Here is a 27,116-nt window from a genome sequence, read left to right as displayed (position 1 = left end):
TCACAGAGCTGACTCGGTTGAGACTCGAATTTTGAGCGAGGAGAGTGAGCAGCGGGAAAGTAAGCTGGAGGGCGCAGAGGGACGACTAGCTGTGCTCGGGGGTGCGGAAACAGCAGGGTGGGAGAGTTGGGAATAATTTTAAGACGTTACTGTGACAAAATCTGGAGAACACGGCTGGGCGCGGCGGCTCACGCCTGTAATCCCAGCACTCTGGGAGGCCCAGGCGAGTGAATCACGAGGTCAGGAGTTCAAGACCAGCCTGGCCAAGATGGTGAAACGGGGTCTCTACTAAAAATACAAAAAAATTAGCGGGGTGCGGTGGCAGGCGCCTGTAATCCTACTAGTCGGGAAGCTGAGGCACGAGAATCTCTTGAACCCGGGCGGCAGAGGTTGCAGCGAGCGAGATCACGCCAGTGCACTCCAGCCTGAGCGATGGAGTGAGACTTCGTCCCAAAAGCAAAAAAACAGGGCGAAAGAAAGCAACAGCCAGCTGGCAAGAACCGCGAATTTACCTTGAAGAGTAAAAACAATCGCAACAGCAACTCCCACTTCCAGAAACTAAAACCACTTGAGAGGTAAGGATTATATTTACACTGAGGTTTACTATTGCAACATCTATCTTTTTAAACACCTCCATATTCAGTCTCCGTAGAGACTGTCAAAAATTGCCAATGCCGACTATATTGCAAGTCGTCACGGCGGGGTATTGGGAAAAGTTTTCAATTAGCAATAATCGCGCCTCGGATAAACCTCATTGGCTACGATACTGCCACTGCGCAAAGCTACCGAGTTACGCCCCCTCGTCATCATTCCCAATAAGCCAGCTTCCTATTTCGCAAAGGTGAGTTTAGGGCCTATGGAAAAATCTTCACTTATTGCTTGCTTGAAAATTATGCCATCTTAGGAAGATGTTTCTGAGCTACGTAGGTGGTTTCTGCATATTGTTGCTGATTTCAGTTAACTAGGTTTCTGTGGATATGGAGCAAAGCATTATGGGAGGAACATGCTAATAGACTTAATTCAGAGACTGCTAGGGGCTGTTGAGGGAAAAGGGATCTAAGTCAGGGTTCCGTTCACTTGGCTCCAGATTCAGTGTAACTGACTTCTCCAAAGACGATTATTATTATTATTATTTTGAGACTTTTTAAAAAATTGTGCCAAAGTATACATAAAATTTACCATTTTAACCTTTAAGTGTATATTCACTGGCATAGAATATATTCACATTGTTGTGCAACCATCACCACTACTTACATCCAGAACTTTATCTTCCATGCCCAAGGGTGGAAACTGAGACTCTGTACCCATTAAACCTTTGCTTCCTGTTCCCTTCTCCTCCAGCCCGTGGCAACCTCTTTTCTACTTTCTATCTCTATTAGTTTGTGAGTACTTTATATATATAAATGGAATCATACAATATTTGCCCTTTGGGGTCAGACCTATTTCATTCAGAATAATGTTTTTAAGGTTAATCCATGTTGTAGTATGTATCAGGAATTCATTAATTTTATGGCTGAATCATATTTCATTGTATGAGATGTTTATCCTTTTTTTTTTTTTTTTTTTTTTTTTTGAGACGGAGTCTCGCTCTGTCACCCGGGCTGGAGTGCAGTGGCCGGATCTCAGCTCACTGCAAGCTCCGCCTCCCGGGTTCACGCCATTCTCCTGCCTCAGCCTCCCGAGTAGCTGGGACTACAGGCGCCCGCCACCTCGCCCGGCTAGCTTTTTGTATTTTTTAGTAGAGACGGGGTTTCACCGTGTTAGCCAGGATGGTCTCGATCTCCTGACCTTGTGATCCGCCCGTCTCAGCCTCCCAAAGTGCTGGGATTACAGGCTTGAGCCACCGCGCCCGGCTTGTTTATCCTTTTTTATTTTGAGATGGAGTTTTTGCTCTTGTTGCCCAGGCTGGAGTGCAGTGGCATGATCTCAGCTCACCGCAACCTCTGCCTCCCGGATTCAAGCGATTCTCCTGCCTCAGTCTCCCAAGTAGCTGGGATTACAGGTGCCCGCCACCACTCTGTATTTTTAGTAGAGACGGGATTTCACCATGTTGGCCAGGTTGGTCTCAAACTCCTGACCTCAGGTGATCTGCCCGCCTCGGCCTCCCAAAGTGCTGGAATTACAGGTGTGAGCCACCGCACCCACCCCATTTATTCTTTTTTTTTTTGAGACGAAGTTTTGCTTTTGTTGCCCAGGCTGGAGCGCAATGGCGAGATCAACATCTGCCTCCTGGGTTCAAGTGATTCTCCTGCCTCAGCCTCCCGAGGCGCTGGGATTACAGGTGCCTGACACCACGCCCAGCTAATTTTTGTATTTTTGGTAGAGACGGGGTTTCTTTCTTTCTTTCTTTCTTTTTTTTGAGACGGAGTCTGGCTCTGTCGCCCAGGCTGGAGTGCAGTGGCGCGATCTCTGCTCACTGCAAGCTCCGCCTCCCGGGTTCACACCATTCTCCTGCCTCTGCCTCCCAAGTAGCTGGGACTACAGGCGCCCGCCACCAGGCCTGGCTAATTTTTTGTATTTTTAGTAGAGACGGGGTTTCACCGTGTTAGCCAGGATGGTCTCCATCTCCTGACCGCATGATCCGCCTGCCTCGGCCTCCCAAAGTGCTGGGATTACAGGCGTGAGCCACCGCACCCCTCCGAGATGGGATTTTATCATGTTGGTCAGGCTGGTCTTGAACTTGTAGCTGGGACTACAGGCGCCCGCCACCTCGCCCGGCTAGTTTTTTTGTATTTTTTAGTAGAGACGGGGTTTCACGGTGTTAGCCGGGATCGTCTCTCGATCTCCTGGCCTCGTGATCCGCCCGTCTCGGCCTCCCAAAGTGCTGGGATTACAGGCTTGAGCCACCGCGCCCGGCCTAATTTGCGTATTTTTCGTAAAGACAGGATCTCTTCATGTTGCTCAGGCTGGTCTCAAACTCCTGGGCTCAAGCGATCCTCCCATCTTGGCCTCCCAAAGTGCTGGAACTATAGGCATGAGCTGCCACCCAGGCCAACTGTTTATCCAGTTTTTTTTTTGTTTTTTTTTTTTTTTTTTTTTTGAGACAGAGTCTTGCTCTGTCGCCCAGGCTGGGGTGCAGTGGCCGGATCTCAGCTCACTGCAAGCTCCGCCTCCCGGGTTTAGACCATTCTCCTGCCTCAGCCTCCCGAGTAGCTGGGACTACAGGCGCCCGCCACCTCGCCCGGCTAGTTTTTTGTATTTTTTAGTAGAGACGGGGTTTCACCGTGTTAGCCAGGATGGTCTTGATCTCCTGACCTCGTGATCCGCCCGTCTCGGCCTCCCAAAGTGCTGGGATTACAGGCTTGAGCCACCGCGCCCGGCCCACTTTTTTTTTTTGAGAGAGAGTCTGGCTCTGTTGCCCAAGCTGGAGTGCAGTGGCTCAGTCTCCGCTCACTGCAACCTCCGCCTCCCGGTTTCAAGCAATTCTGTCTCAGCCTCCTGAGTAACTGAGATTACAGGTGCACGCCACCACGCTTGGCTAATTTTTGTATTTTTAGTAGAGACAGGGTTTCACCATGTTGGCCAGGCTGGTCTCAAGCTCCTGACCTCAAGTGATCCGCCTGCCTCAGCCTCCCAAAGTGCTGAGCCACTGCGCCTGTCCTATCCATTTATTCTTAGATGGACATTGCTGGTTTCCACCTTTTGTCTATGGGAATAATGCTGCTATTGGTGTGCAAATATCAGCTTAAGTTCCTATTTTCCTTTTTTTTTTTTTTTTGAGACTGAGTTTCACTCTTGTTACCCAGTCTGGACTGCAATGGCGCAATCTCAGCTCACCGCAACCTCTGCCTCCTGGGTTCAAAAGATTCTCCTGCCTCAACCTCCCGAGTAGCTGGGATTACAGGCATGCGCCACCATGCTCGGCTAATTTTATGTATATATATATATAAATTTTTTTTTTTTTTAAGTAGAGACGGGGTTTCTCCATGTTGGTCAGGCTGGTCTCGAACTCCTGACCTCAGGTGATCTGCCTGCCTCAGACTCCCAAAGTGCTAGGATTACAGGTGTGAGCCACCACACCCGGCCCCTGTTTTCTATTCTTTGGTGCATATACCTAGAAGTAAAATTGCTGGATCATATGTTAATTCAAAAGGGTTTTCTTTGAACACTGTAATTCAAAAAGAGGCTGAAAGAATAAGGATTTATTTCCACAGAAATGTTCACGGTATCTAAAATTTGAAGCAACTTTCACCCTCACTGCCTTTTTTCCTTCAGGATGTAGAAAGCTGTTAGAAACCTACATCTGGGCGGGGCGCGGTGGCTCACGCCTGTAATCCCAGCACTTTGGGAGGCCGAGGCGGGCGGATCACAAGGTCAGGAGATCAAGACCATCCTGGCAAACATGGTGAAACCCCGTCTATACTAAAAAATACAAAAAAATTAGTCGGGCATGGTTGCGGGCACCTGTGGTCCCAGCTTCTCGGGAGGCTGAGGCAGGAGAATGGCGTGAACCCTGGAGGCAGCGGAGCTTGCAGTGAGCGGAGATCGCGCCACTGCACTCCAGCCTGGGCAACAGAGCAAGACTCCGTCTCAAAAAAAAAAAAGAAACCTACATCTGGTCTACGTGTGGTGGCTCACGGCTGTAATCCCAACACTTTGGGAGGCCAAGGTGGGTGGATCACCGGAGGCCAGGAGTTCAAGACCAGCCTGGCAACATGGCGACACCCCTGTAAATACAAAATACAAAATTAACCCAGCTACTAGGGGGGCTGAGGCAGGAGGATCGCTTGAACCTGGGAGGCAGAGGTTGCAGTGAGCTGAGATCATGCCACTGCACTCCAGTCTGGGCAACAGAGAGCGAGACTCCATCTCCAAAAAAAAAAAAGAAACCTACATCTAAACTTGTTTCCTCACTGAATTATATGCTCTGAAATACATTTATTTGGGTTTTTTTACTCGTTAAGATGCAAATAGTAGTCCCCAAGAAAGTAACATTTCCTCCAACATTTTTTTTTTTTTTTTTTTTTTTTTTTTTTTTTTTTTGAGACGGAGTCTCGCTCTGTCGCCCAGCCCAGGCTGGAATGCAGTGGCGCGATCTCGGCTCACTGCAAGCTCCGCCTCCCGGGTTCACGCCATTCTCCTGCCTCAGCCTCCCGAGTAGCTGGGACTACAGGCGCCCACAACCGCGCCCGGCTAATTTTTTGTATTTTTAGTAGAGACGGGGTTTCACCGTGGTCTCGATCTCCTGACCTTGTGATCCGCCCGCCTCAGCCTCCCAAAGTGCTGGGATTACAGGCGTGAGCCACCGCGCCCGGCCTCCTCCAACATTTTATTATAAAAAATTTTAAACACAAAATGTTCAAAGAATTCCTCAGTGAACATTCATGTACTCATCATCTATATACAAAAATGACATTTTAAAAGGCCTGTTTGATGCTGATGTGTTGTGTGGTTCTTTCTTTCTTTCTTTTTTTTTTTTTTTTGAGACATGTTCTCAGTCGCCTAGGTTGGAGTACACGGGCACAATCACGGCTCAGTGCAGCCTAAACCTCCTGGGCTCAAGCGATCTTCCCACCACAGCCTCCTAGGTAGCTGGGACAACAGGCACACACCACCATGCCCAGCTAATTTTTCTGTATTTTTTGTAGATGTGGGGTTTCACCATGTTGTCCATGCTGGTCTCCAACTCCTGGGCTCAAGTGATCCGCCCGCCTCAGCCTCCCCAAAGGGTGGGATTACAGGCATGAGCCACTGCAGCCAACTACTTATTTAAGTCACAGCCTGGATACTGATTTTCCCAACACCTGCTAGGGTAGGGAAAATCAGTAGAAAAAAAAAAAAAAGAAAAGAATTTAGATTATTTTACTTTGATCATCCAGTCAAGGATACAGTCATTAATTCTGGGTGGGGTGGAGTTGTGAGAAAAAGACTAGGCCAGGCGCGGTGGCTCACGCCTGTAATCCCAGCACTTTGGGAGGCCAAGGCGGGTGGATCACAAGGTCAGGAGTTCAAGACCAGCCTGGCCAAGATGGTGAAATCTCATCTCTACTAAACATACAAAAAAAAAAAAAATTAGCTGGGCATGATGGTGGGCACCTGTAATCCCAGCTACTCGGGAGGCTGACGTAGGAGAATCGCTTGAACCCAGGAGACAGAGGTTTCAGTGAGCTGAGATTGCGCCACTGCACTCCAGCCTGGGTGACAGACTGGAGTCTCCATCTCAAAAAAAAAAAGAGAAAAAGACTAAAGCCCTAATCCTAATCCCATGAGGGTATCAAAGGAACTTCCCAGCCCTTGAGAATTCTAGAATGCATGGCCCATTACCCTCTCTCAGTAGCTATGAAGTAAAATTGTGTGTTTCACCAGCTGACTTGGATGACAAAAAAAAAAAAAAAAAAGAAAGAAAGAAATAGAAACAAATAAAAAAAAAGCATACAAAAAATTAGAAAGAAAGAAGGAAGGAAGGGAGGGAGAGAGGGAGGGAGGGAGGGAAGAAAGGAAGGAAGGAAGAAAGAAAGGAAGGAAGGAATGAAGGAAAGAAAAGAAAGAAAACAAAACAAAACAGACTTGGATGACTTCACCTTCCAGAGATGATTTTCCAGCGCTATGAGAAAAATTGAAAACTCAGCTAACGTTTCCTCAGAGCATGAGATTTTTGGGGGCCTAGAAGCACAATAGAATTCCCGACCAGTCTCTATTAGTGATGGTCATTCCACTTGGAGAACTGAAAAAATGACATAGGTTTGAACTTTTTCATAGTAAAATTGGTGGGTGGGGAAGGAGAATGTCACTGTTTTCACATTTTTTAAAGTTATGATCAAATACTCAGAAAATGTGTGCAGAAAATGTGCTGGATTTTAATTTTTAAATTTTGGGGGATTATAATTTTTTTGACAACGAAAATTTCAGTCTAGCTTCTGGTTCTTTCAGCAGATGTGGTCAGGTTAACTAATGCAGAAAGGGCTGTCAGTGGCTGGAGTGCAGTCACAGGATCATGGCTCACTGCAGCCTTGAAAAAAAAAAAGGGGGTGGCCGGGCACGGTGACTCATACCTGTAATCCCAGCTATTACGGAGGCTGAGGAAGGAGAATCGCTTGAACCTGGGAGGCAGAGGTTGCAGTGAGCCAAGATGGCGCCATTGCACTCCAGCCTGGGCAACAAGAGTGAAACTCCATCTCAAAAAAAAAAAAAAAAAAAGGAGGGGGGCTGTCAGATGAGTTTCCCCGCCTAGTAGGTCCTACAACTACTGACTTTCGCTGTTGCTGGAGCTACTACTCTCTTTCCACTAAGGAAAAAAAGAATCGGCCAGGCGCAGTAGCTCACTCCCGTAATCACAACACTTTGGAAAGCCTAGAGCCCAGGAGTTTGAGACCAGCCTGGGCAACATGGTGAAAAACCCCGTCTCTGCAAAAAAAAATACAAAAATTAGCTGGGCGTGGTGGCCCACCTGTAGTCCCAGCTACTCAGGAGGCTGAGGTGGGAGGATGGTTTGAATCCAAGAGGTTGAGGCTGTAGTGAACAGTGATTGTGCTACTGCACTCCCGCCTAGGTGACAGAGTGTGACCATGTCCCCAGAATAAAAAAATAAGCTTTTAAATAATTAAAGTGGCTCGGTGCAGTGGCTCATGCCCGGCCCTATTATTATTATTATTATTATTTGAGATGGAGTATTGTTCTGTCACCAGGCTGGAAAGCAGTGGTGCAATCTCAGCTCACTGCAACCTCCGCCTCCCGGGTTCCAGTGATTCTCCTGCCTCAGCTTCCCGAGTAGCTGGAATTACAGGCGCCCGCCACCACGCCTGGCTAATTTTTTGTATTTTTAGTAGAGACAGGGTTTCACCATGTTGGGCAGGCTGGTCTCGAACTCCTGACCTCAGGTGATCCACCCGCGTTGGCCTCCCAAAGTGCTGGGATTACAGGTGTGAGCCACCGTGCCCGGCCTGTAATTTATCTTTTAATGAATATAGTGACTCACAAGGGACATGGGAGGCCATGTGCTCTATTCTGTTTTGTTTTCAAAGCATCTTTCTGGAGAGCTGCATGTTGTCACACAGTCAGAGGCCTCATGAAATGATGCTGGCAAGTCAAAATAAGCAGGCCCGGCATGGTGGCTCGCACCTGTAATCCCAGTGCTTTGGGACGCCAAGGCGAGAGCTTTCCTTGCGTTCAGGAGTTTGAGACCAGCCTGAGCAACATAGTGAGACCCCGTCTCAACAAAAATAAAAACTAACAAAATTTAGCTGGGCGGGGTGGTGGATGCCTGTGATCTCAGCTACTTGAGAGGCTGAGGTCGGAGGATCCCTTGGGCCTGGGAAGTAGAAACTGCAGTGAGCTGTGATGTCACAACTGCACTCCAGCCTGGGTGACAGAACGAGATCCTGTCTCAAAAAAAAAAAAAAGCAGAGATGAGCAAACATGGCTTCTTACGTTTGTCTCACATCCCAAACTAGTAAATGGTCATTTTACCGATATTACCTCCAAAGATACGACGATAGAACCAAAAACCTAGAAACTCTTTCTCAAGCTTCCATATTACTTCTCTGCACTTCAGTTCATCTTTACTTATTATCATTATTTTTTAAAGAGATGGGATCTCACTTTGTCATCCAGGCTGAAGTGCAGTGGCACAATTATGGCTCACTGCAGCCTCAATCTCCTGGGCTCCAAGTGATCCTCCCACCTGAGCCTCCTGAGTAGCTGGGACTACAGGCACATACCACCACACCCGGCTAATTTTGTTTATTTTTTGTAGTGATTGGGTCTCACTATGTTGCCCAGGCTGGTCTCAAACTTTTGAGCTCAAGTGATCCTCCTGCCTTGGCCTTCCAAAGTGTTGGGATTACAGGTGGGAACCGCTGCGCTCAGCCCAATTCATCTTAAAATGGGGGAAGGGAGTCCTTAGGTGGTCTTCAAGGTCCCTGCTAGCTGCCCACCTTTATGTCCACAGACACTTATAAATGTATTGATTTAGGTCATGCTGTAGAGCAGCAGTTCTGGTTGTCTACACATTAGGAATAATTAGGAAATTTGTAGATCACAATCACTGGGAGTGAGACACAGGCATTGTGTTGATTAACTTAACAAAAAAACAAGATGATAAATAGAATTGGAGAAGCCAAGCAGGTTAAGTACATTAGTCCAAGTATAATATATTTGGCTTCATATTAACTGTAAAAGCAACACTTTTGGCCAGGCGCGGTGGCTCACACCTGTAATCCCAGCACTTTGGGAAGCTAGGGCGGGCAGATCATGAGGTCAGGAGATCAAGACCATCCTGGCTAACACGGTGAACCCTTGTCTCTACTAAAAATAAAAAAATTAGCAAGGCGTAGTGGCACGCGCCTATAATCCCTGCTACTCAGGAGACTGAGGCAGGAGAATCGCCTGAACCCGGGAGGTGGAGATTGCAGTGAGCCGAGATGGCACCATTGCACTCCAGCCTGGGTGACAGAGGGAGACTCTGTCTCAAAAACAAAAAAAACAGGCCGGACACGGTGGCTCAAGCCTGTAATCCCAGCACTTTGGGAGGCTGAGATGGGCGGATCATGAGGTCAGGAGATCGAGACCATCCTGGCTAACAAGGTGAAACCCCATCTCTACTAAAAGTACAAAAAATTAGCCGGGCGTGGTGGCAGGCGCCTGTAGTCCCAGCTACTCGGGAGGCTGAGGCAGGAGAATGGCGTGAACCCGGGAGCTGGAGCTTGCAGTGAGCTGAGATCGCGCCACTGCACTCCAGCCTGGGCCACAGAGCCAGACTCGGTCTCAAAAAACAAACAAACAAACAAACAAACAAAAACAAAAAAACAAACTATCACTTTTTTAGATATGTATAAATGCATTTCTTTGCAAGTTCAAGGTAAGAACTTGATTCTGTCGCTGTGAATGAAAAGGATTACAAATTCTGATGTTTAGAATTAGTCAAATCTAGGCCAGGCGCAGTGGCTCAGGCCTGTAATCCCAGCACTTTGGGAGGCCGAGGCTGGCCGATCACCTGAGGTTGGGAGTTCGAGACCAGCCTGGATCACTTGAGCTCAGGAGTTGGAGACCAGCCTGGCCAACATTGTGAAACTCTGTCTCTACTAAAAATACAAAAACTTTTTAAAAAGTCAAATCTAGATTCATGATTAATGATGTGCTTATTTCACATTGCATGTTTGTATCAAAACATCCCATGTAGGTAAAGCATAGATAGGCACAGAGAAAAGAAAAGAAGACAAAAAATAAGAGAAAAGATGGCCAGGCGCGGTGGCTCACGCCTATAATCCCAGCACTTTGGGAGGTCAAGGCGTGCGGATCACCTGAGGTTAGGAGTTCAAGACCAGCCTGGCCAACATGGCGAAACCCCCGTCTGTACTAAAACTACAAAAATAGGCCGGGCGCGTGGCTCACGCCTGTAATCCCATCACTTTGGGAGCCCGAGGTGGGCAGATCACGAGGTCAGGAGATTGAGACCATCCTGGCTAACATGGTGAAACCCTGTCTCCACTAAAAATACAAAAAGAAATTAGCCGGGCGTGGTGGCGGGCGCCTGTAGTCCCAGCTACTGGGGAGGCTGAGGCAGGAGAATGGCTTGAACCCGGGAGGCGGAGCTTGCCTGGGCGACAGAGGGAGACTCTGACTCAATAAATAAATAAATAAATAATAATAATAATCCCAGCTACTCTGGAGGCTGAGGCAGGAGAATCGGTTGAACCTGGCAGGGGGAGGTTGCAGTGAGCCGAGATCGTGCCATTGCCCTCCAGCCTGGAGTTTTTTCAAAAGAAAAACTCCGTCTTAAAAGAAAAGAAAAAAGAAAACACACACAAAAAACTTATGTACACCATAAATATATACACCTACTAAGTGCCCACAAAAATTGAAAACAATCCATGATTAAAAAGCTTTTTTTTTTTTTTTTTTTTTTTTGAGACGGAGTCTCACGCTGTTGCCCAGGCTGGAGTGCAGTGGCGTGATCTCGGCTCACTGCAAGCTCCGCCTCCCGGGTTCACGCCATTCTCCTGCCTCAGCCTCCTGAGTAGCTGGGACTACAGGCGCCCGCCACCGCGCCCGGCTAATTTTTTGTATTTTTAGTAGAGACGGGGTTTCACTGTGGTTTCGATCTCCTGACCTTGTGATCCGCCCGCCTCGGCCTCCCAAAGTGCTGGGATTACAGGCTTGAGCCACCGCGCCCGGCTAAAAGCTTTTATATTAACAGAGGACCTCTGACCAGAAAGAGCCGACAGGGGGCGATCCTGGATGATTTGGGGCCGTCAATTGCGAGACGCGGAAGATTATGGGACTTGTAGTTTTTCTCTGATAATTTAATCTTTCTGGACTACATGTCCCAAAATGCAAATGTAATCAGACAGCCCCACTGTGGGGTATGAAGTGTCCGCAGAGCTGTGAGAGGTAAGTGTGTTCTGTGCGTGCTGCGGGTTTCTAGAAGTTGTGGATTTCTTGTGAGGGATTCTATTTCTCCTCTTTGCCCTTGGTGGGACCTGGAAGAGAGCAGTTGTTCCGCTGATGCACGTTTTCAGCTGGGGTTTCCCTGGCCCTTTGGTCTCGGGAAACCGGAATGTGTGTTTGTTTAGCTGTTCACGTGTTGCTGTGGAATGTCAAGGAGAAAGCGGGGTCCTGATCTCAGATCTGGAAAGCCAAGCATAAAATAATGTTTACATACGGGTTGCATGTCACTAGAGGATTTATGCATTATATCAAATAATATGTCAAAGGGTTTTTTTTGAGACGGAGTCTCGCTTCTTCGCCCAGGCTGGAGTGCAATGGCGCGACCTTGGCTCACTGCAACCTCCCACTCCCGGGTTCAAGCAATTCTGTCTCAGCCTCCCCAGTAGCTGGGATTACCGGCATGTACCACCACTCCCGGCTAAATTTTTTTGTAGGTTTAGTAGAGACGGGGTTTCACCATGTTGGCCAGGCATGTCTGGAACTCCTGATCTCAAGTGATCTGCCTACCTCAGCCTCCCAAAGTGCTGGGATTTCAGACGTGAGCCACAGCACCTGGCCCTATATAGTTACAGCTAGAAAAGCTGACAGGCAGGGGTCTTGTCTCTCTGATGTATCCAAGTAGCAGAGCTTGCAGTGGAAGGTAAACTAAAATAAGGGGGAAATGAAAAAATAAAAGGAGTGTGTATGTGTGCTTAATTACATGAACAAAATCAAACAAAACCTGACTTATTAGGGCCAGGCTTGGAGGCTCACACCTGTAATCCCAGCACGTTGGGAGGCCGAGGCGGGCAGATCACTAGAGCTCAGGAGTTCGAGAGCAGCCTGGCCAACATGGTGAAACCCCGTCTCTACTAAAAATACAATAATTAGCTGGGCATGGTGGCGCTCACCTATAGTCCCGGCTATTCTGGAGTCTGAGGCAGGAGAATCACTTGAACCCGGGAGGCAGAGGTTACAGTGAGCCAAGATCATGCCACTGCACTCCAGCCTGGGTGACAGAGTGAGATGCTGGCTCAAAAAAGAATGAATGGGGCCAGGTGCGGTGGCTCACGGCTGTAATCCCAACACTTTGGGAGGCCGAGGCAGGCAGATCACCTGAGGTCAGGAGTTTGAGACCAGCCTGGCCAACATGGTGAAACTCTGTCTCTAGTAAAATACTAAAAAATTAGCTGGGTGTGGTGGCACACCCCTGTAATCCCGCTATTTGGGAGGCTGAGGCAGGAGAATCACTTGAACCTAGGAGGCGGAGGTTGCAGTGAGATGAGATTGCGCCACTGTACTCTAGCCGGGGCAACGGAGGGAGGCTCTGTCTCAAAAAACAAAACAAACAAAGAAACAAAAAATGAGAAAAAAAACACCCCACTTTCTCTTTTTTTTTTTTTTTTTTTTGAGACTGAGTCTCGCTCTGTCGCCCAGGCTGGAGTGCAGTGGCGCGATCTCGGCTCACTGCAAGCTCCGCCTCCCGGGTTCACACCATTCTCCTGCCTCAGCCTCCCGAGTAGCTAGGACTACAGGCGCCCACAACCGCGCCCGGCTAATTTTTTTTGTATTTTTAGTAGAGACGGGGTTTCACCGTGTTCTCGATCTCCTGACCTTGTGATCCGCCCGCCTCGGCCTCCCAAAGTGCTGGGATTACAGGCGTGAGCCACCGCGCCCGGCCAACACCCCACTTTCTCACATGAGGTTTCTTTTTCTCTAGAATGAAGATGAGCTTTGGGTTGACTTTCAAGTCAGCAAAAAGCCGTTGGATCGCAAACCCCAGCTGGCAGTGCTCGAAAGCTTCCATTGGGTTATTTGTGCCAGCAAGTCCTCCTTTGGACCCTGAGAAGGTCAAAGAGTTACAGCGCTTCATCACACTTTCCAAGAGACTCCTCCTAATGACTGGGGCAGGAATCTCCACCGAATCGGGGATACCAGACTACAGGTCAGAAAAGGTGGGGCTTTATGCCCGCACTGACCGCAGGCCCATCCAGCATGGCGATTTTGTCCGGAGTGCCCCAATCCGCCAGCGGTACTGGGCGAGAAACTTTGTGGGCTGGCCTCAATTCTCCTCCCACCAGCCGAACCCTGCACACTGGGCTTTGAGTACCTGGGAGAAACTCGGAAAGCTGTACTGGTTGGTGACCCAAAATGTGGATGCCTTGCACACCAAGGCAGGGAGTCGGCGCCTGACAGAGCTCCACGGATGCATGCACAGGTGCAGGAGGTGTACATGGTTCGAACGCAAACCCGTGTGTTGTTTTGGGAGAGTAGGAACCTTGGCTGTCTTGATCACCGCAGTCTTAGACCTTGAGAAAAGGATTTCAGAACAAGTTGTTTACTTTGGAGTTGATTCCAGTAAATTCATTGACGGAGTGAGGATGTAAAACAGAAAAGAGAGGAAAGCCAGGAAAGGGTGTGTTAATGAGTGGGTTACTGCTTTGGGCACTGGGGTTCAGTCCTGTGAGGAACCCTCCAACTGTCTAGGACATGTCGGAGGATTGCTCAATGAAACTTGAGGGCTGGGGCTGGGCGCAGTGGCTCATGCCTGTAATCCCAGCACTTTGGGAGAATGAGGCGGGCGGATCATGTGAGCTCAGCAGTTCAAGACCAGCCTGGCCAACATGGTGAAACCCCATTTCTACTAAAAATACAAAAATTAGGTGGTTGTGGTGGCACATGCCTGTAATCCCAGCTACTTGGGAGGCTGAGGCAGGAAAATCTCTTGGGAGGCAGAGGTTGCTGCAGTGAGCCAAGATTGCACCACTGCAATCCAGCCTGGGCAACAGAGCAAGACTCCATCTCAAAAAAAAAGAAAACAAAAGTTGAGGATGGTGCACAATGGCTTATGCCTGTAATCCTAGCACTTTGGAAGGCTGAGACAGGAAGACTGCTTGAGATCAACAGTTCAGGACCAACCTGGCCAACACAGTGAGACTCTGTCTCTATATAAAGTAAATTATATATATATACACACACACACACACACACACACATATATATATATATACACATATGTTTTTTTTAAAAGAAAGTTGAGGCCTGTTGTGGTGGCTCACGCCTGTAATCCCAGCACTTTGGGATGTCAGGAGTTCAAGATCAACCTGGTCAACATGGTGAAACCCCGTCTCTACTAAAAATACAGAAATTTGTTGGACGTGGTGGCACGCACCTGTAATTCCAGCTACTCAGGAGGCTGAGGCAGGAGAACTGCTTGAACCTGAGAGGTGGAGGTTCCAGTGAGCTGAGATCATTAGCTGAGATCATGCCACTACATGCCAGCCTAGGTGACAGAGCAAAACTCCGTCTCAAAAAAAAAAAAAGTTAAGCAAGCTAGGGTGATTTTTTTTTTCTTTTTTCTTTTCTTTTCTTTTGTGTTTGTGTGTGCACGTGTATGTGTGTGTGACAGGCTCTCACTCTGTCACACAGACTGGAGTGCAGTGGTGTGATTATAGCTCACTATAGCCTCAATCTCCTGGGCTCAAGTGATCCTTTCACCCCAGCCTCCTAAGTAGCTGGGACTACAGACAAACGCCACCATGCCCAGCTAATTTTTAATTTAATTTTTATTTTTTTGTAGAGATGAAGCCTTACTATGTTGCCCAGGCTGGTCTCAAACTCCTGGGCTCACATGATCCTCCTGCCTTGGCATCTCAAAGTGCTGGGATTACAAGTGTGAGCCACTGTGCTTGGCCCTGAAGCTAGGGATTTATTCACCATCTTTCATCCCTTATGGGTCCAGGATCACTCTAGGGAAATTAATTCCCTAACATTTTGACTCTGCTCCTCCCAAGGAGGCTTCCATGGGCAGAGAACATCTGAAGCAAGAGAGACACAGGAAACTGCTTGTAAGAAAACTGTGTGCACCAGGGTGCTGTGGTTCATATCTGTCATCCCAGCAACTCAAGAGGCTGAGGCAGGAGGATTGCTTGAGGTTAGGAGATCAAGACCAGCCTGGATAACACAGCCAGACTCCGTCTCTACAAAAAAAAAATTTAAGAAAGGAAATTGGCCAGGTGCGGTGGCTCACGCCTGCAATCTCAGCACTTTGTGAGGCTGAGTCGGACAGATCACTTGAGGTCGGGAGTTCGAGACCAGCCTGACCTACATGGAGAAACCCCGTCTCTACTAAAAATACGAAATTAGCCGGGCGTGGTGGTGCATGCCTGTAATCCCAGCTACTCGGGAGGCTGAGGCAGGAGAATTGCTTGAACCCAGTAGGTGGAGGTTGTGGTGAGCCAAGATTGTGCCATTGCACTCCAGCCTGCAGCCTGGGCAACAAGAGCGAAACTCCATCAAAAAAAAAAAAAAAAAAATAGAGAGAGAAAGGAAACTGGGATGGGTGCGGTGGCTCATGCCTGTAATCTCAGCACTTTGGGAGGCAGAAAGGCAGGCAAATCACTTGAGGTCAGGAGTTTGAGACCATCCTGGCTGACACGGTGAAACCCCATCTCTACTAAAAATACAAATAATTTGCTTACCTCTATCTTAGCCTGTTTTTTGTTGTTGTTGGTTTTTTGTTTTGTTTTGTTTTGTTTTGTTTTTGAGATGCAGTCTCACTCTGTCACCCAGGCTGGAGTGTGCAGCAGCCCGATCTTGGCTCACTGTAACCTCTGCCTCCTGGGTTCAAGTAATTCTCCTGTCTCAGCCTCCCGAGTAGCTGGGATTACAGGTGCGCGCCACTACACCCGGCTAATTTTTTTGTATTTTTGTAAAGACGGGGTTTCACCATGTTGGCCAAGCGGGTCTCAAACTCCTGATTTCAAGTGATCCACCCACCTTGACCTCCCAAAGTGCTGGGATTATGGGTGTGAGCCACCGCACCCGGCCTGGCCTTTTTTTCTTATTTAGACAGGGTCTGGCTCATACACCCAGGCTATAGTGCAATGGTGCCATTATAGCTCCCTGTAACCTAGAACTCCTAGGTAATTAGAACTCCAGCTAATTAAAAAAAATATTTTTTGGCCAGGCATGGTGGTTCACATCTGTAGTCTCAGCACTTTGGGAGGCTGAGGTGGGTAGATCACAAAAATTAGCTGGGCCTGGTGGCAGGCGCCTGTAATCCCACCTGCTCGGGAGGCTGAGGCAGGAGAATCGCTTTAGCCCAGAAGGCGGAGGTTGCAGTGAGCTGAGATCACGCCATTGCACTCCAGCCTGAGCGACAGAGCAAGACCCCGTCCCAAAAAACAAAAAGACAAGCAAAAAAAATTTTTTTTTGTAGAGACAGGGTCTTGCTGTCTACCCAGACTGGTCTGGAACTCCTTGGCTCAAGTGATTCTCTCTCTTTACTCTCCCAAAGTGCTGGGATTATAAGGTGTGAGCCACCATATCTGGCCACAGGGGGCCTTTTAAGAGAAGAAAATCAACATAATCTGATGGCTGACTAGAACTAAAAGGAGAAAAATGAGGCTGGATGTGGTGGCTCACACCTGTAGTCCCAGCACTTTGGAAGGCTAAGGCAGGAGGATTGCTTGAGCCTAGGAGTTCAAGGCTGCAGTGAGCTATAATCATGCCATTGCACTCCAGGTAAGAGCTACCACGCCTGGCCAAGACCCTGTCACTTAAAAAAATAAAAAAATGGCCGGGCGCGGTGGCTCAAGCCTGTAATCCCAGCACTTTGGGAGGCCGAGACGGGCGGATCACGAGGTCAGGAGTTCGAGACCATCCTGGCTAACACGGTGAAACCCCGTCTCTACTAAAAAATACAAAAAACTAGCCGGGCGAGGTGGCGGGCGCCTGTAGTCCCGGCTACTCGGGAGGCTGAGGCAGGAGAATGGCGTAAAAACCCGGGAGGCAGAGCTTGCAGTGAGCTGAGATCCGGCCACTGCACTCCAGCCTGGGCGACACAGCGAGACTCTGTCTCAAAAAAAAAAAAAATAAATAAAAAAAATAAATAAATAAATAAAAAAATAAAAAAATAGGCCAAGCGTCGTGGCTCATGCCTGTAATCCCAGCACTTTGGGAGGCCGAGGCGGGTGGATCACCTGAGGTCAGAAGTTTGAGACCAGCCTCAACATGGAGAAACCCTATCTCTACTAAAAATACAAAATTAGCTGGACATGGTGGCACATGCTTGTAATCCCAGCAACTTGGGAGGTTGAGGCAGGAGAATTGCCTGAACCTGGGAGGCGGAGGTTGTGGTGAGCCGAGATTGTGCCATTGCACTCCGGCCTGGGCAACAAGAGCGAAACTCTGTTTCAAATAAATAAATAAATAAATACAATAAATAATAAAAATAAAAAAATAAAAACAGACACAAAATGCTCCCCCACACTGGCTCAAGCTCTGGTGATTACAGAGGTGAAAAGGGGGGCCAGGTGTGGTGGTTCACACCTGTAATCCCAGCACTTTGGGAGGCCGAGGTGGGTGGATCACCTGAGGTCGGAAGTTTGAGACCAGCCTGACCAACATGGAGAAACCCTGTCTCTACTAAAAATACTAAAAAAATTAGTTGGGTGTTGTGGCGCATGCCTGTAATCCCAGCTACTCAGGAGGCTGAGGCAGGAGAATCACTTGAGCCCATGAGGAGGAGGTTGCAGCGAGCCAAGATTGTGCCATTGCACTCCAGCCTGGGCAATAAGAGTGAAACTCCCTCTCAAAAAAAAAAAAAAAAAAAGAGGTGAGAAGGGAACGAACCAGGAGACACTGTGTCCTGGAAACCAAGGAGGAGAAGCATTTTAGAGGGGATGGTGATAGACAGTGGCAAATGCGGCAGATGAGCAAGGGAAAGGATAGAGGGAAAAACGCAGGTTTGGGCACTAAGGAAACCAGCAGGCAAAGCATTTGCAGTCATGTTAAGCATAAAAGTGAGCTATAGCAGAAGGTTAGGAAGGAGTGTACAGGAAGGAAACAGACGGGCCGGGCGCAGTGTTTCACACCTGTAATCCCAGCACTTTGGGAGGCCAAAGTGGGAGGATCACTTGAGGCCAGGAGGTTGAGGCTGCAGTGAGCTGAGATCATGCCACTGCATTCCAGCCTGGGCAACAGCCAGACCCTGTCTCCAAAAAAAAAAAAAAAAAAAAAATAGAAAGTATGGCTAAAATGGGGTGGGGATTGTGTGTTAGGGAAAGAAGGCAGCAATGGAAGGGCTGAAAATGGTTGGGGACGAAACATCTCTGACAGCTTTGTCCCTCCCAAGGACATACTGTTCAGTCAGCGTCTTCCTTGGTTCCAGGGTCCTGTGCTTGGATTGTGGGGAACAGACTCCCCGGGGGGTGCTGCAAGAGCGCTTCCAAGTCCTGAACCCCACCTGGAGTGCTGAGGCCTATGGTCTGGCTCCTGATGGTGACGTCTTTCTCTCAGAGGAGCAAGTCCGGAGCTTTCAGGTCCCATCCTGCGTTCAATGTGGAGGCCATCTGAAACCAGATGTCGTTTTCTTCGGGGACACAGTGAACCCTGACAAGGTTGATTTTGTGCACAAGCGTGTAAAAGAAGCCGACTCCCTCTTGGTGGTGGGATCATCCTTGCAGGTATCTGACTTGGCCAGAGTGGTAACCGCCCCCTGTGCGGGATTGGGAGTCCTGGAGAGACCCCCTTTTTGGTTTAACTTTTTCTAGAGCTAGAGAACCTAGACATTCTTATGTGTGTCTTTTACCCATGCAGGTATACTCCAGTTACAGGTTTATCCTCACTGCCCGGGAGAAGAAGCTGCCGATTGCAATACTGAACATTGGGCCCACACGGTCAGATGACTTGGCGTGTCTGAAACTGAATTCTCGTTGTGGAGAGTTGCTGCCTTTGATAGACCCACGCTAACCACAGCCTGATGTTCCAGAACCTGGAACAGGGACTCTCACTTGAGTCTTGCTGCTAAAGGTAATTGCCTTCTCAGATAACAGATTCCAGTTCCCATTCGACAGAGTAGGGTGCACTGACAAAGTATAGAAGGTTCTAGGTATCTTAATGTGTGGATATTCTTAATTAAAACTCATTTTTTTAAAATAAATTTGTTCAGCTTTATATGAAATGCTTCATGAATTTGTACGTCATCCTTGCATGGGGGTCATGCTAACCTTCTCTGTATCATTCTAATTTTAGCATATGTGCTGCTGAAGAGAGCACTAACACTAATTTTTTTTTTTTTTTTTTTTTTTTTTTTTTTGAGACAGGGTCTGACTCTATCACCCAGGCTGAAGTGCAATGGCCTGACCTCAGCTCACTGCAACTTCTGCCTCCCAGGTTCAAGCCATCCTCCCACCTCTGCCTCCCAAGTAGCTAGGACTACAGGCATGCACCACCATGCCCAACTAATTTTTTGTATTTTTTGTACAGACAGGGTCTCACTTTGTCACCCAAGCTGGTCTCGAAGTCCTGAGCTCAAGCCATCCACCCGCCTCAGCCACCCAAAGTGCTGAGATTATAGGCATGAGCTACCACACCCGGCCAAAACTTTTTTTTTTTTTTTTGAGACAGAGTCTCGCTCTGTTGCCCAGGCTGGAGTGCAGTGTTGCGATCTCAGCTCATTGCAACCTCCGCCTCCCGGGTTCAAGTGATTCTCCTGCCTCAGCCTCCCAAGTAACTGAGATTACAGGCATGTACCACACCACACCTGGCTAATTTTTTATAGTTTTGGTAGAGATGTGGTTTTACCATATTGGCCAAGCTGGTCTCAAACTCCTGACCTCAAGTGATCTGCCTGCCTTGGCCTCCCAAAGTGCTGGGATTACAGGCATGAACCACCATGCCCAGGCGTTTTTTTTGTTTGTTTGTTTGTTTTTTGAGATGGAGTCTCATTCTGTAGCCCAGACTAGAGTGCAGTGGCATGATCTTGGCTCACTGCAACCTCTGCCTCCTGGGTTCAAGCAATTCTCCTGTCTCAGCCTCCCGAGTAGCTGGGACTACAGGCGCCCACCACCATACCCAGCTAATTTTTGTATTTTCAGTAGAGATGGGGTTTCACCATGGTGGCCAGGCTGGTTTCAAACTCCTGACCTCAAGTGATCCACCTGCCTCAGCCTCCCAAAGTACTGGGATAACAGGCATGAGCTACCGAGCCCGGCCCCAAAGCTAATTTTTTTTTTTTTTTGAGACGGAGTCTCGCGCTGTGGCCCAGGCTGGAGGGCAGTGGTGCGATCTCGGCTCACTGCAATCTCCGCCTCCTAGGTTCACGCCATTCTCCTGCCTCAGCCTCCCGAGTAGCTGGGACTACAAGCACCCGCCACCATGCCCGGCTCATTTTTGTATTTTTAGTAGAGACGGGGTTTCACTGTGTTAGCCAGGATGGTCTCGATCTCCTGACCTCGTGATCCGCCCGCCTCGGCCTCCCAAAGTGCTAGGATTACAAGCGTGAGCCACCACGCCTGGCAAAAGCTAATTTTTTAACATACGTTAAGCTGTAGTGTTTGAAATATTACGGTTTTCAAATTCTAGACATGTAGCTCTTTTTTTTTTTTTTTTTTTGAGACAGAGTCTCGCTCTGTCGCCCAGGCTGGAGTGCAGTGGCACAATCTCGGCTCACTGCAAGCTCCACCTCCCAGGTTCCCGCCATTCTCCTACCTCAGCCTCCTGAGTAGCTGGGACTACAGGCACCCGCCGCCACGCCCGGCTAATTTTTTGCATTTTTAGTAGAGACGGGGTTTCACCATGTTAGCCAGGATGGTCTCCATCTCCCGACCTCGTGATCCGCCTGCCTTCGGCCTCCCAAAGTGCTGGGATTACAGGCGTGAGCCACTGCGCCTGGCCCTAGACATGTAGCTCTTTAAGACACTAAATGTTCCAGAATCTGCCATTGCTTTTTCCCTTTTAAAAATAATAATTTTGAAATAATAATTTATACAACATAAAGTATACTCTCTAAAAATGTACAATTGACTTGTTTTTTGGTGCGCTCACAAAGGTGTGCTTTGATCACTACTATCTAATTCTAGAACATTTTTATCATCCCAAGAAGACATTTTGGGCCCATTAGCAGTCATTTCCTGTTTCCCACCACTGCAATTATCACCTGTTGGCCCCTGGCAACAACTAACCACTCTGTTTCTGCCTATTCTGAACACTTCATACATTTTTTTTTTTCTTTTTTTTTGAGACTGAGTTTCACTCTTGTTGCCCAGGCTGGAGTGCAACGACACGATATTGGCTTACTGTAACCTCTGCCTCCGGGGTTCAAGCGATTCTCCTGCCTCAGCCTCCCAAATAGCTGGGATTACAGGCATGCGCCACCACGTCTGGCTAATTTTTGTATTTTTAGTAGAGACAGGGTTTCACCATGTTGGCCAGGCTGGTCTCAAACTCCTGACCTCAAGTGATCCACCTGCGTTGGCCTCCCAAAGTGCTGGGATTATAGGCGTGAGCAACCGTGCCCAGTCAGTGGATGGCCCTTTTTTTTTTTTTTTGAGATGGAGTTTCACTCTTGTTGTCCAGGCTGGAGTGCAATGGCACGATCTTGGCTCACTATATCCTCCACCTCCTGGGCTCAAGCAATTCTTCTGCCTCAGCCTCTCGAGTAGCTGGCATTACAGGCATGTGTCACCACACCTGGCAAATTTTGTATTTTTAGTGGAGACGGGGTTTCTCCATGTTGGTCAGTCTGATCTCAAACTCCTGACCTCAAGTGATCCGCCCACCTTGGCCTCCCAAAGTGCTGGGATTAAAGGCATGAGCCACCGTGCCTGGCGTTTTTTTTTTTGTTTGTTTTTTGTTTTTTTGTTTTTTTGTTTTTTTTTTTGAGATGGAGTCTTGCTCTGTAGCCCGGGCTGGAGTGCAGTGGCCGGATCTCAGCTCACTGCAAGCTCCGCCTCCCGGGTTTAGGCCATTCTCCTGCCTCAGCCTCCGGAGTAGCTGGGACTACAGGCGCCCGCCACCTCGACCGGCTAGTTTTTTATATTTTTAGTAGAGACGGGGTTTCACGGTGTTAGCCAGGATGGTCTCGATCTCCTGACCTCGTGATCCGCCCGTCTCGGCCTCCCAAAGTGCTGGGATTACAGGCTTGAGCCACCGCGCCCGGCCATTTTTTTTTTTTTTTTTTCTTTCTTTCTTTTGAGACAGTGTCTTGCTCTGTTGTCCAGGCTGGAGTGCAGTGACATGATCTCAGTTCACTGCAACCTCCACCTCCTGGGTTGAAGTGATTCTCTTGCTTCAGCCTCCTGAGCAGCTGGGATTACAGGCATCCGCCACCACGTCCAGCTAATTTTTTTGTATTTTTAGTAGAGATGGGGGCTTCACCATGTTGGCCAGGCTGGTCTCGAACTCCTGACCTCAGGTGATCCACCTGCCTTGGCTTCCTAAAGTGCTGGGATTACAGGCGTGAGCCACCGCGCTGGCCTTATGCCTTTGTTTCCTTATTTGACAGGCCAGGGGTTTGAGACCAGCCAGGCCAGGATGGTGAAACCCTGTCTCTACTAAAAATAAAAAAAAAAATTAGCTAGGCATGGTAGTGGGAGCCTGTAATCCCAGCTGCTCGGGAGGCTGAGGCAGGAGAATTGTTTGATCCCAGGAGGCGGAGGTTGCAGTACCTGAGATGGCGCCATTGCACTCCAGCCTGGGTGACAGAGTAAAACTCTGTCTCAAAAAAAAAAAAAAAGAAATACAAAACAATTGTCTGAATTATCTGGCCATAGCGGCACAAACCTGTGGTCCTAACTACTTGGGAAGTGATGTGGGAGGATCACTTGAGCTCAGGTGGTCCAGGCTGCAGTGAGCCATGATTGTGCCACTGCACTCCAGCCTGGGTGACATAGATCCTGTCTCAAAATAAATAAATAAATAAATAAAATAAAAATAAAAGTTTTTTTTTTTGTTTTTTTTTAAATTTTAAGACGGAGTCTCGCTCTGTCACCCAGGCTGGAGTGCAGTGGCGTGATCTCGGCTCACTGCAAGCTCTGCCTCCCAGGTTCATACCCTTCTCCTGCCTCAGCCTCCCGAGTAGCTGGGACTACAGGCGCTGGCCACTATGCCCGGCAAATTTTTTGTATTTTTAGTAGAGACAGCGTTTCACCATGTTAGCCAGGATGGTCTCGATCTCCTAACCTCGTGATCTGCCCACCTCGGCCTCCCAAAGTGCTGGTTTACAGGCGTGAACCACCGCGCCTGGCCCATTTTATTTCTTAATAAACTAAAATCCAGATTTACCTAAGGTCACACTATATAATGTCAGAGCCAGGACTAGAATTGAAGTAGACTTTTTTTTTTTTTTTGAGACGGAGTCTCGCTCTGTCACCCGGGCTGGAGTGCAGTGGCCGGATCTCAGCTCACTGCAAGCTCCGCCTCCCGGGTTCATGCCATTCTCCTGCCTCAGCCTCCCGAGTAGCTGGGACTACAGGTGCCCGCCACCTCACCCGGCTAGTTTTTTGTATTTTTTAGTAGAGACGGGGTTTCACCGTCTTAGCCAGGATGGTCTCGATCTCCTGACCTCATGATCCGCCCGTCTCGGCCTCCCAAAGTGCTGGGATTACAGGCTTGAGCCACCGCGCCCGGCCGTGAAGTAGACTTTTCTTCCAGTTTTTTTCTTTTTCTTTTCCTTTTTTTTTTTTTTTTTTTTTGAGATGGAGTCTTGCTCTGTCACCCAGGCTGGAGTGCAGTGCACTGAAACCCCCAACTCCAGGGTTCAAGTGATTCTCCTGCCTCAGCCTCCCAAGTAGCTGGGATTATAGGCGTGCGCCACAATGTCCAACTAATTTTTGTGTTTTTAGTAGAGATGGGGTTTCACTATGTTGGCCAGGTTGGTCTCAATCTCCTAACCTCAAGCGATCTGCCTGCCTCGGCCTCCCAAAGTGTTGGGATTACAGGCATGAGCCACCACGTCTGGCATAGTTTTTTTTTCTTTTTTTAGCAATCTAATTTGTCTGCAGATTATGATCAGATTGTGGGAAAGGTGGCCAGCCTAAAGTTGAAGTAAAAACCAGTAGTACACTTGGCCAAGGAGACCAGGAATGGTTACAATGTAGTGGCCTTGCCCAAGATTTCTGCACTTAAACAAACAAAAAAAATATAATGGCCAATGGAGAGCAGATTAGGCAGCCAGAGAGGGAAGGCAGGCTCTTTTCGCACCTCAGAACTAGCATGAATGATGAAATCAAGTCTGGAGAGTCTTTGGAATGTTTGCTTTGTTCATATTTCCTCCTGAGATGGAATTCTTTCCACCAAAAAATGCACCCCAAGAGGAAGGTGGTATTTCCTGAAGCTGACACTCCTCACGTCTGTCTCCTTGCTTTAAGTCTTTTGCTTTCTACCATTGTGGCAGCTCCTAACCCACTTGCATGTACCCTTCATTAGAGTGACACACTAGTAGTGGGTGCTATCAGTTTGCCACTGGCCTGGTTCTGCGGTCCCAGCTGCACAACACCAGCCTTAAGCATAACTTTGCGTTGTGTCTCCACTCAGTTGCCTCGGCAGTTGTGCTCTGCTGTCATGGTTTTAGTAAGTGGGATTCACACAGGCAAATAGGCACATAAGACTGGAAACTTCCTCCCCACTAACTCATATTCTTCCTCTTAGTGCTCTCATAAATGGATATCCTTCTCTTACCTCTCCCTTAAATACAAGCATTTATTGACCGGGTGCAGTGGCTCATGCCTGTAATCCCAGCACTTTGGGAGCCTGAGGCGGGTGGATCTCCTGGGGTCAGGAGTTCGAGACCAGCCTGGCCAACATGGCAAAACCCTATCTCCACCAAAAATACAAAAAATTAGCTGGGTGTGCTGGCAGGTGCATGTAATCCCAGCTACTTGGGAGGCTGAGGCAGGATAATTGCTCGAACCCAGGAGGCAGAGGTTGCAGTGAGCCGAGATTGCACCACTGCACTCCAGCCTGGGCGACAGGAGCGAAAGTCCGCTCAAAAAAACAAAAACAAACCAAAAAACTCCAAGCATTTATTGAGCACATACCGTAAACCAAACACTGTGCAAAGCATTTAACAATACATTAACTCACTTAATGAAAGTTTACCCCTCAAGAGATGCCTGGGCATACATAAAGGTGAACTTTTGCAAAAGTGAACTAAAGTTTTTCTGAGTGGATCAGAGGAGGACCAATAGGAAATCCAACACTCCTAGGTAGCGTGACCAACTATCACAGATTGCCCCGTAGTGAGGGGTTTCACAGGATGCAGGATTTTCAGTGTTAAAGCCAGGATGAGTTGGTCACCCTGACCATCATCCAACTCACCCAACAGAAGTTGCCCAGATATAATAATTTTTTTTTTTTGAGATGGAGTCTCGCTGTGTTGCCCAGGCTGGAGTTCAGTGGCGTGATCTCGGCTCACTGCAAGCTTTGCCTCCCAGGTTCACGCCATTCTCCTGCCTCAGCCTCCGAGTAGCTGGGACTACAGGCGCCCGCCACCACGCCTGGCTAATTTTTTTGTATTTTTTTTAGTAGAGACGGGGTTTCACCAAGTTAGCCAGGATGGTCTTGATCTCCTGACCTCGTGATCCACCCACCTCAGCCTCCCTAAGTGCTAGGATTACAGGCATGAGCCACTGCACCCGACTGCCCAGATATAATAATTAATTCAAAATATATTATCCTTGCTGAGATTCAATACACTGCTTTGAGATATAGATTTTTTACTTAACGTTTATGTCACAATACAGGTAATTTCTACTTCATGAAGAAAGAAATTAGACTAATCCAAGAAAGGAGGTTTTTTGTTTTGTTTTGTTTTGTTTTTTTGGAGACAGAGTCTAGCGCTGTCACCCAGGCTGGACTGCAATGGCATGATCTCACTCACTGCAACCTCTGCACCCCCGCCCCCACCCTCACCCCAGCCCCAGGTTCAAGTGATTCTCCTGCCTCAGCCTCCCAAGTAGCTGGGATTACAGGCACCTGCCACCACACCTAGCTATTTTTTGTATTTTTAGTAGAGACAGGCCTTCGCTATGTTGGCCAGATTGGTCTTGAACTCCTGACCTCGAGCAATCTGCCCACCTCGGCCTCCCAAAGTGCTGGGATTACAGGTGTGAGCCATCGTGCCCAGCCTAGGTTTTTCTTTTTTTGTCTTTTTCTCAATTTATTAGAAAAGGAATATAGCATGGAATTAAAACTCTTAGGTAGTCAGGTGAGGTGACTCATGCCTGTAATCTCAGCACTTTGGGATGCCAAGGTGAGTGGATCACTTGAGGCCAGGAGTTTGACACCAGCCTGGCCAACATGCCAAACTCTGTCTTTATTAAAAATACAAAAATTAGCCAGGTGTGATGGTGCACACCTGTAATCCCAGCTACTACTTTTGCAAAAGTGAACTAAAGTTTTTCTGAGTGGATCAGAGGAAGGACCAATAGGAAATCCAACACTCCTAGGCAGCATGACCAACTGTCAGAGATTGCCCAGTACTGAGGGGTCTCACAAGAACAATAATCGCTTGAACCTGGGAGGGAGAGGCTGCAGTGAGCCAAGATCGTGCCACTGCCCTCCAGCCTGGGTGACAGAGACTGTCTCAAAAACAAAACAAAACAACTCTTAGGTTATAGATTGACTTGGATTTCAACGTCCCCCAACTTTTTTTTTTGAGACAGGGTGTTGCTGGAGTGCAGTGGCAGGAACAGGGCTCACTGCAGTCTCAACCTCCTTGGCACAAGGAATCCTCCCATGTAGCTGGGACTACAGGTGCGTACCACCATGCCTGGATAAATTTTTGAATTTTTTGTAAAGACAGGATCTCACTATGTTGTCCAGGCTGGTCTCAAACTCCTGGACTCAAGCGATCCTCCCACATTGGTCTCCCAAAGTGCTGGGATTACAGGTGTGAGTCACCTTACCCAGCCTCAATCCCAGTTTTTCTACTTACTAGTTAGAAGACTTGGGCAAGTTATTTTTGT

The 27,116-nt window shown here is 48.2% G+C and overlaps 1 protein-coding gene and 2 non-coding genes across 6 annotated transcripts; 1 reads left to right on the top strand and 2 right to left on the bottom strand.

Moving 5' to 3' along the window:
• The first annotated feature begins 39 nt into the window (after positions 1-39).
• Positions 40-27,116, top strand: LOC105494774 (sirtuin 4). Of its 4 annotated transcripts, none has more exons than XR_011608754.1 (6): positions 40-575; positions 11,135-11,328; positions 13,085-13,582; positions 18,539-18,833; positions 18,967-19,179; positions 26,814-27,116. XR_011608754.1 is itself a non-coding variant. In XM_011763554.2 (5 exons), the coding sequence occupies exons 2-5, from the start codon at positions 11,303-11,305 to the stop codon at positions 19,117-19,119; spliced, it is 972 nt and encodes a 323-aa protein (XP_011761856.2). In that variant the 5' UTR covers positions 40-575; positions 11,135-11,302; the 3' UTR covers positions 19,120-19,309. The 4 variants fall into 4 exon arrangements, 2 of the variants coding, with proteins under 2 accessions (XP_011761856.2, XP_011761872.2); XR_011608753.1 differs by lacking the exon at positions 26,814-27,116 and adding an exon at positions 19,473-21,997; XM_011763554.2 differs by lacking the exon at positions 26,814-27,116 and having other exon boundaries at positions 18,967-19,309.
• LOC112429151 (U4 spliceosomal RNA) lies at positions 644-784 on the bottom strand. Its single transcript, XR_003021293.1, has one exon. It is a non-coding gene; the product is annotated as a U4 spliceosomal RNA (small nuclear RNA).
• LOC112429134 (U6 spliceosomal RNA) lies at positions 19,319-19,425 on the bottom strand. The gene has a single exon (XR_003021271.1). It is a non-coding gene; the product is annotated as a U6 spliceosomal RNA (small nuclear RNA).

Source organism: Macaca nemestrina, chromosome 10 (assembly GCF_043159975.1).
Source record: "Macaca nemestrina isolate mMacNem1 chromosome 10, mMacNem.hap1, whole genome shotgun sequence".
Taxonomy (NCBI): Eukaryota; Metazoa; Chordata; class Mammalia; order Primates; family Cercopithecidae; genus Macaca; species Macaca nemestrina.
The sequence above is the reverse complement of the archived record's forward strand: the minus strand, read 5'-3'. Positions and strand labels throughout refer to the sequence as shown.

Excerpts from the sequence above, each read along its gene's own strand:
- LOC105494774 (XM_011763554.2), top strand. The coding sequence starts at position 11,303 with ATGAAGTGTCCGCAGAGCTGTGAGAG. Across the intron at positions 11,329-13,084 it reads TGTCCGCAGAGCTGTGAGAG|AATGAAGATGAGCTTTGGGT; the intron begins GTAAGTGTGTTC and ends CTTTTTCTCTAG. Across the intron at positions 13,583-18,538 it reads CTCCACGGATGCATGCACAG|GGTCCTGTGCTTGGATTGTG; the intron begins GTGCAGGAGGTG and ends CCTTGGTTCCAG.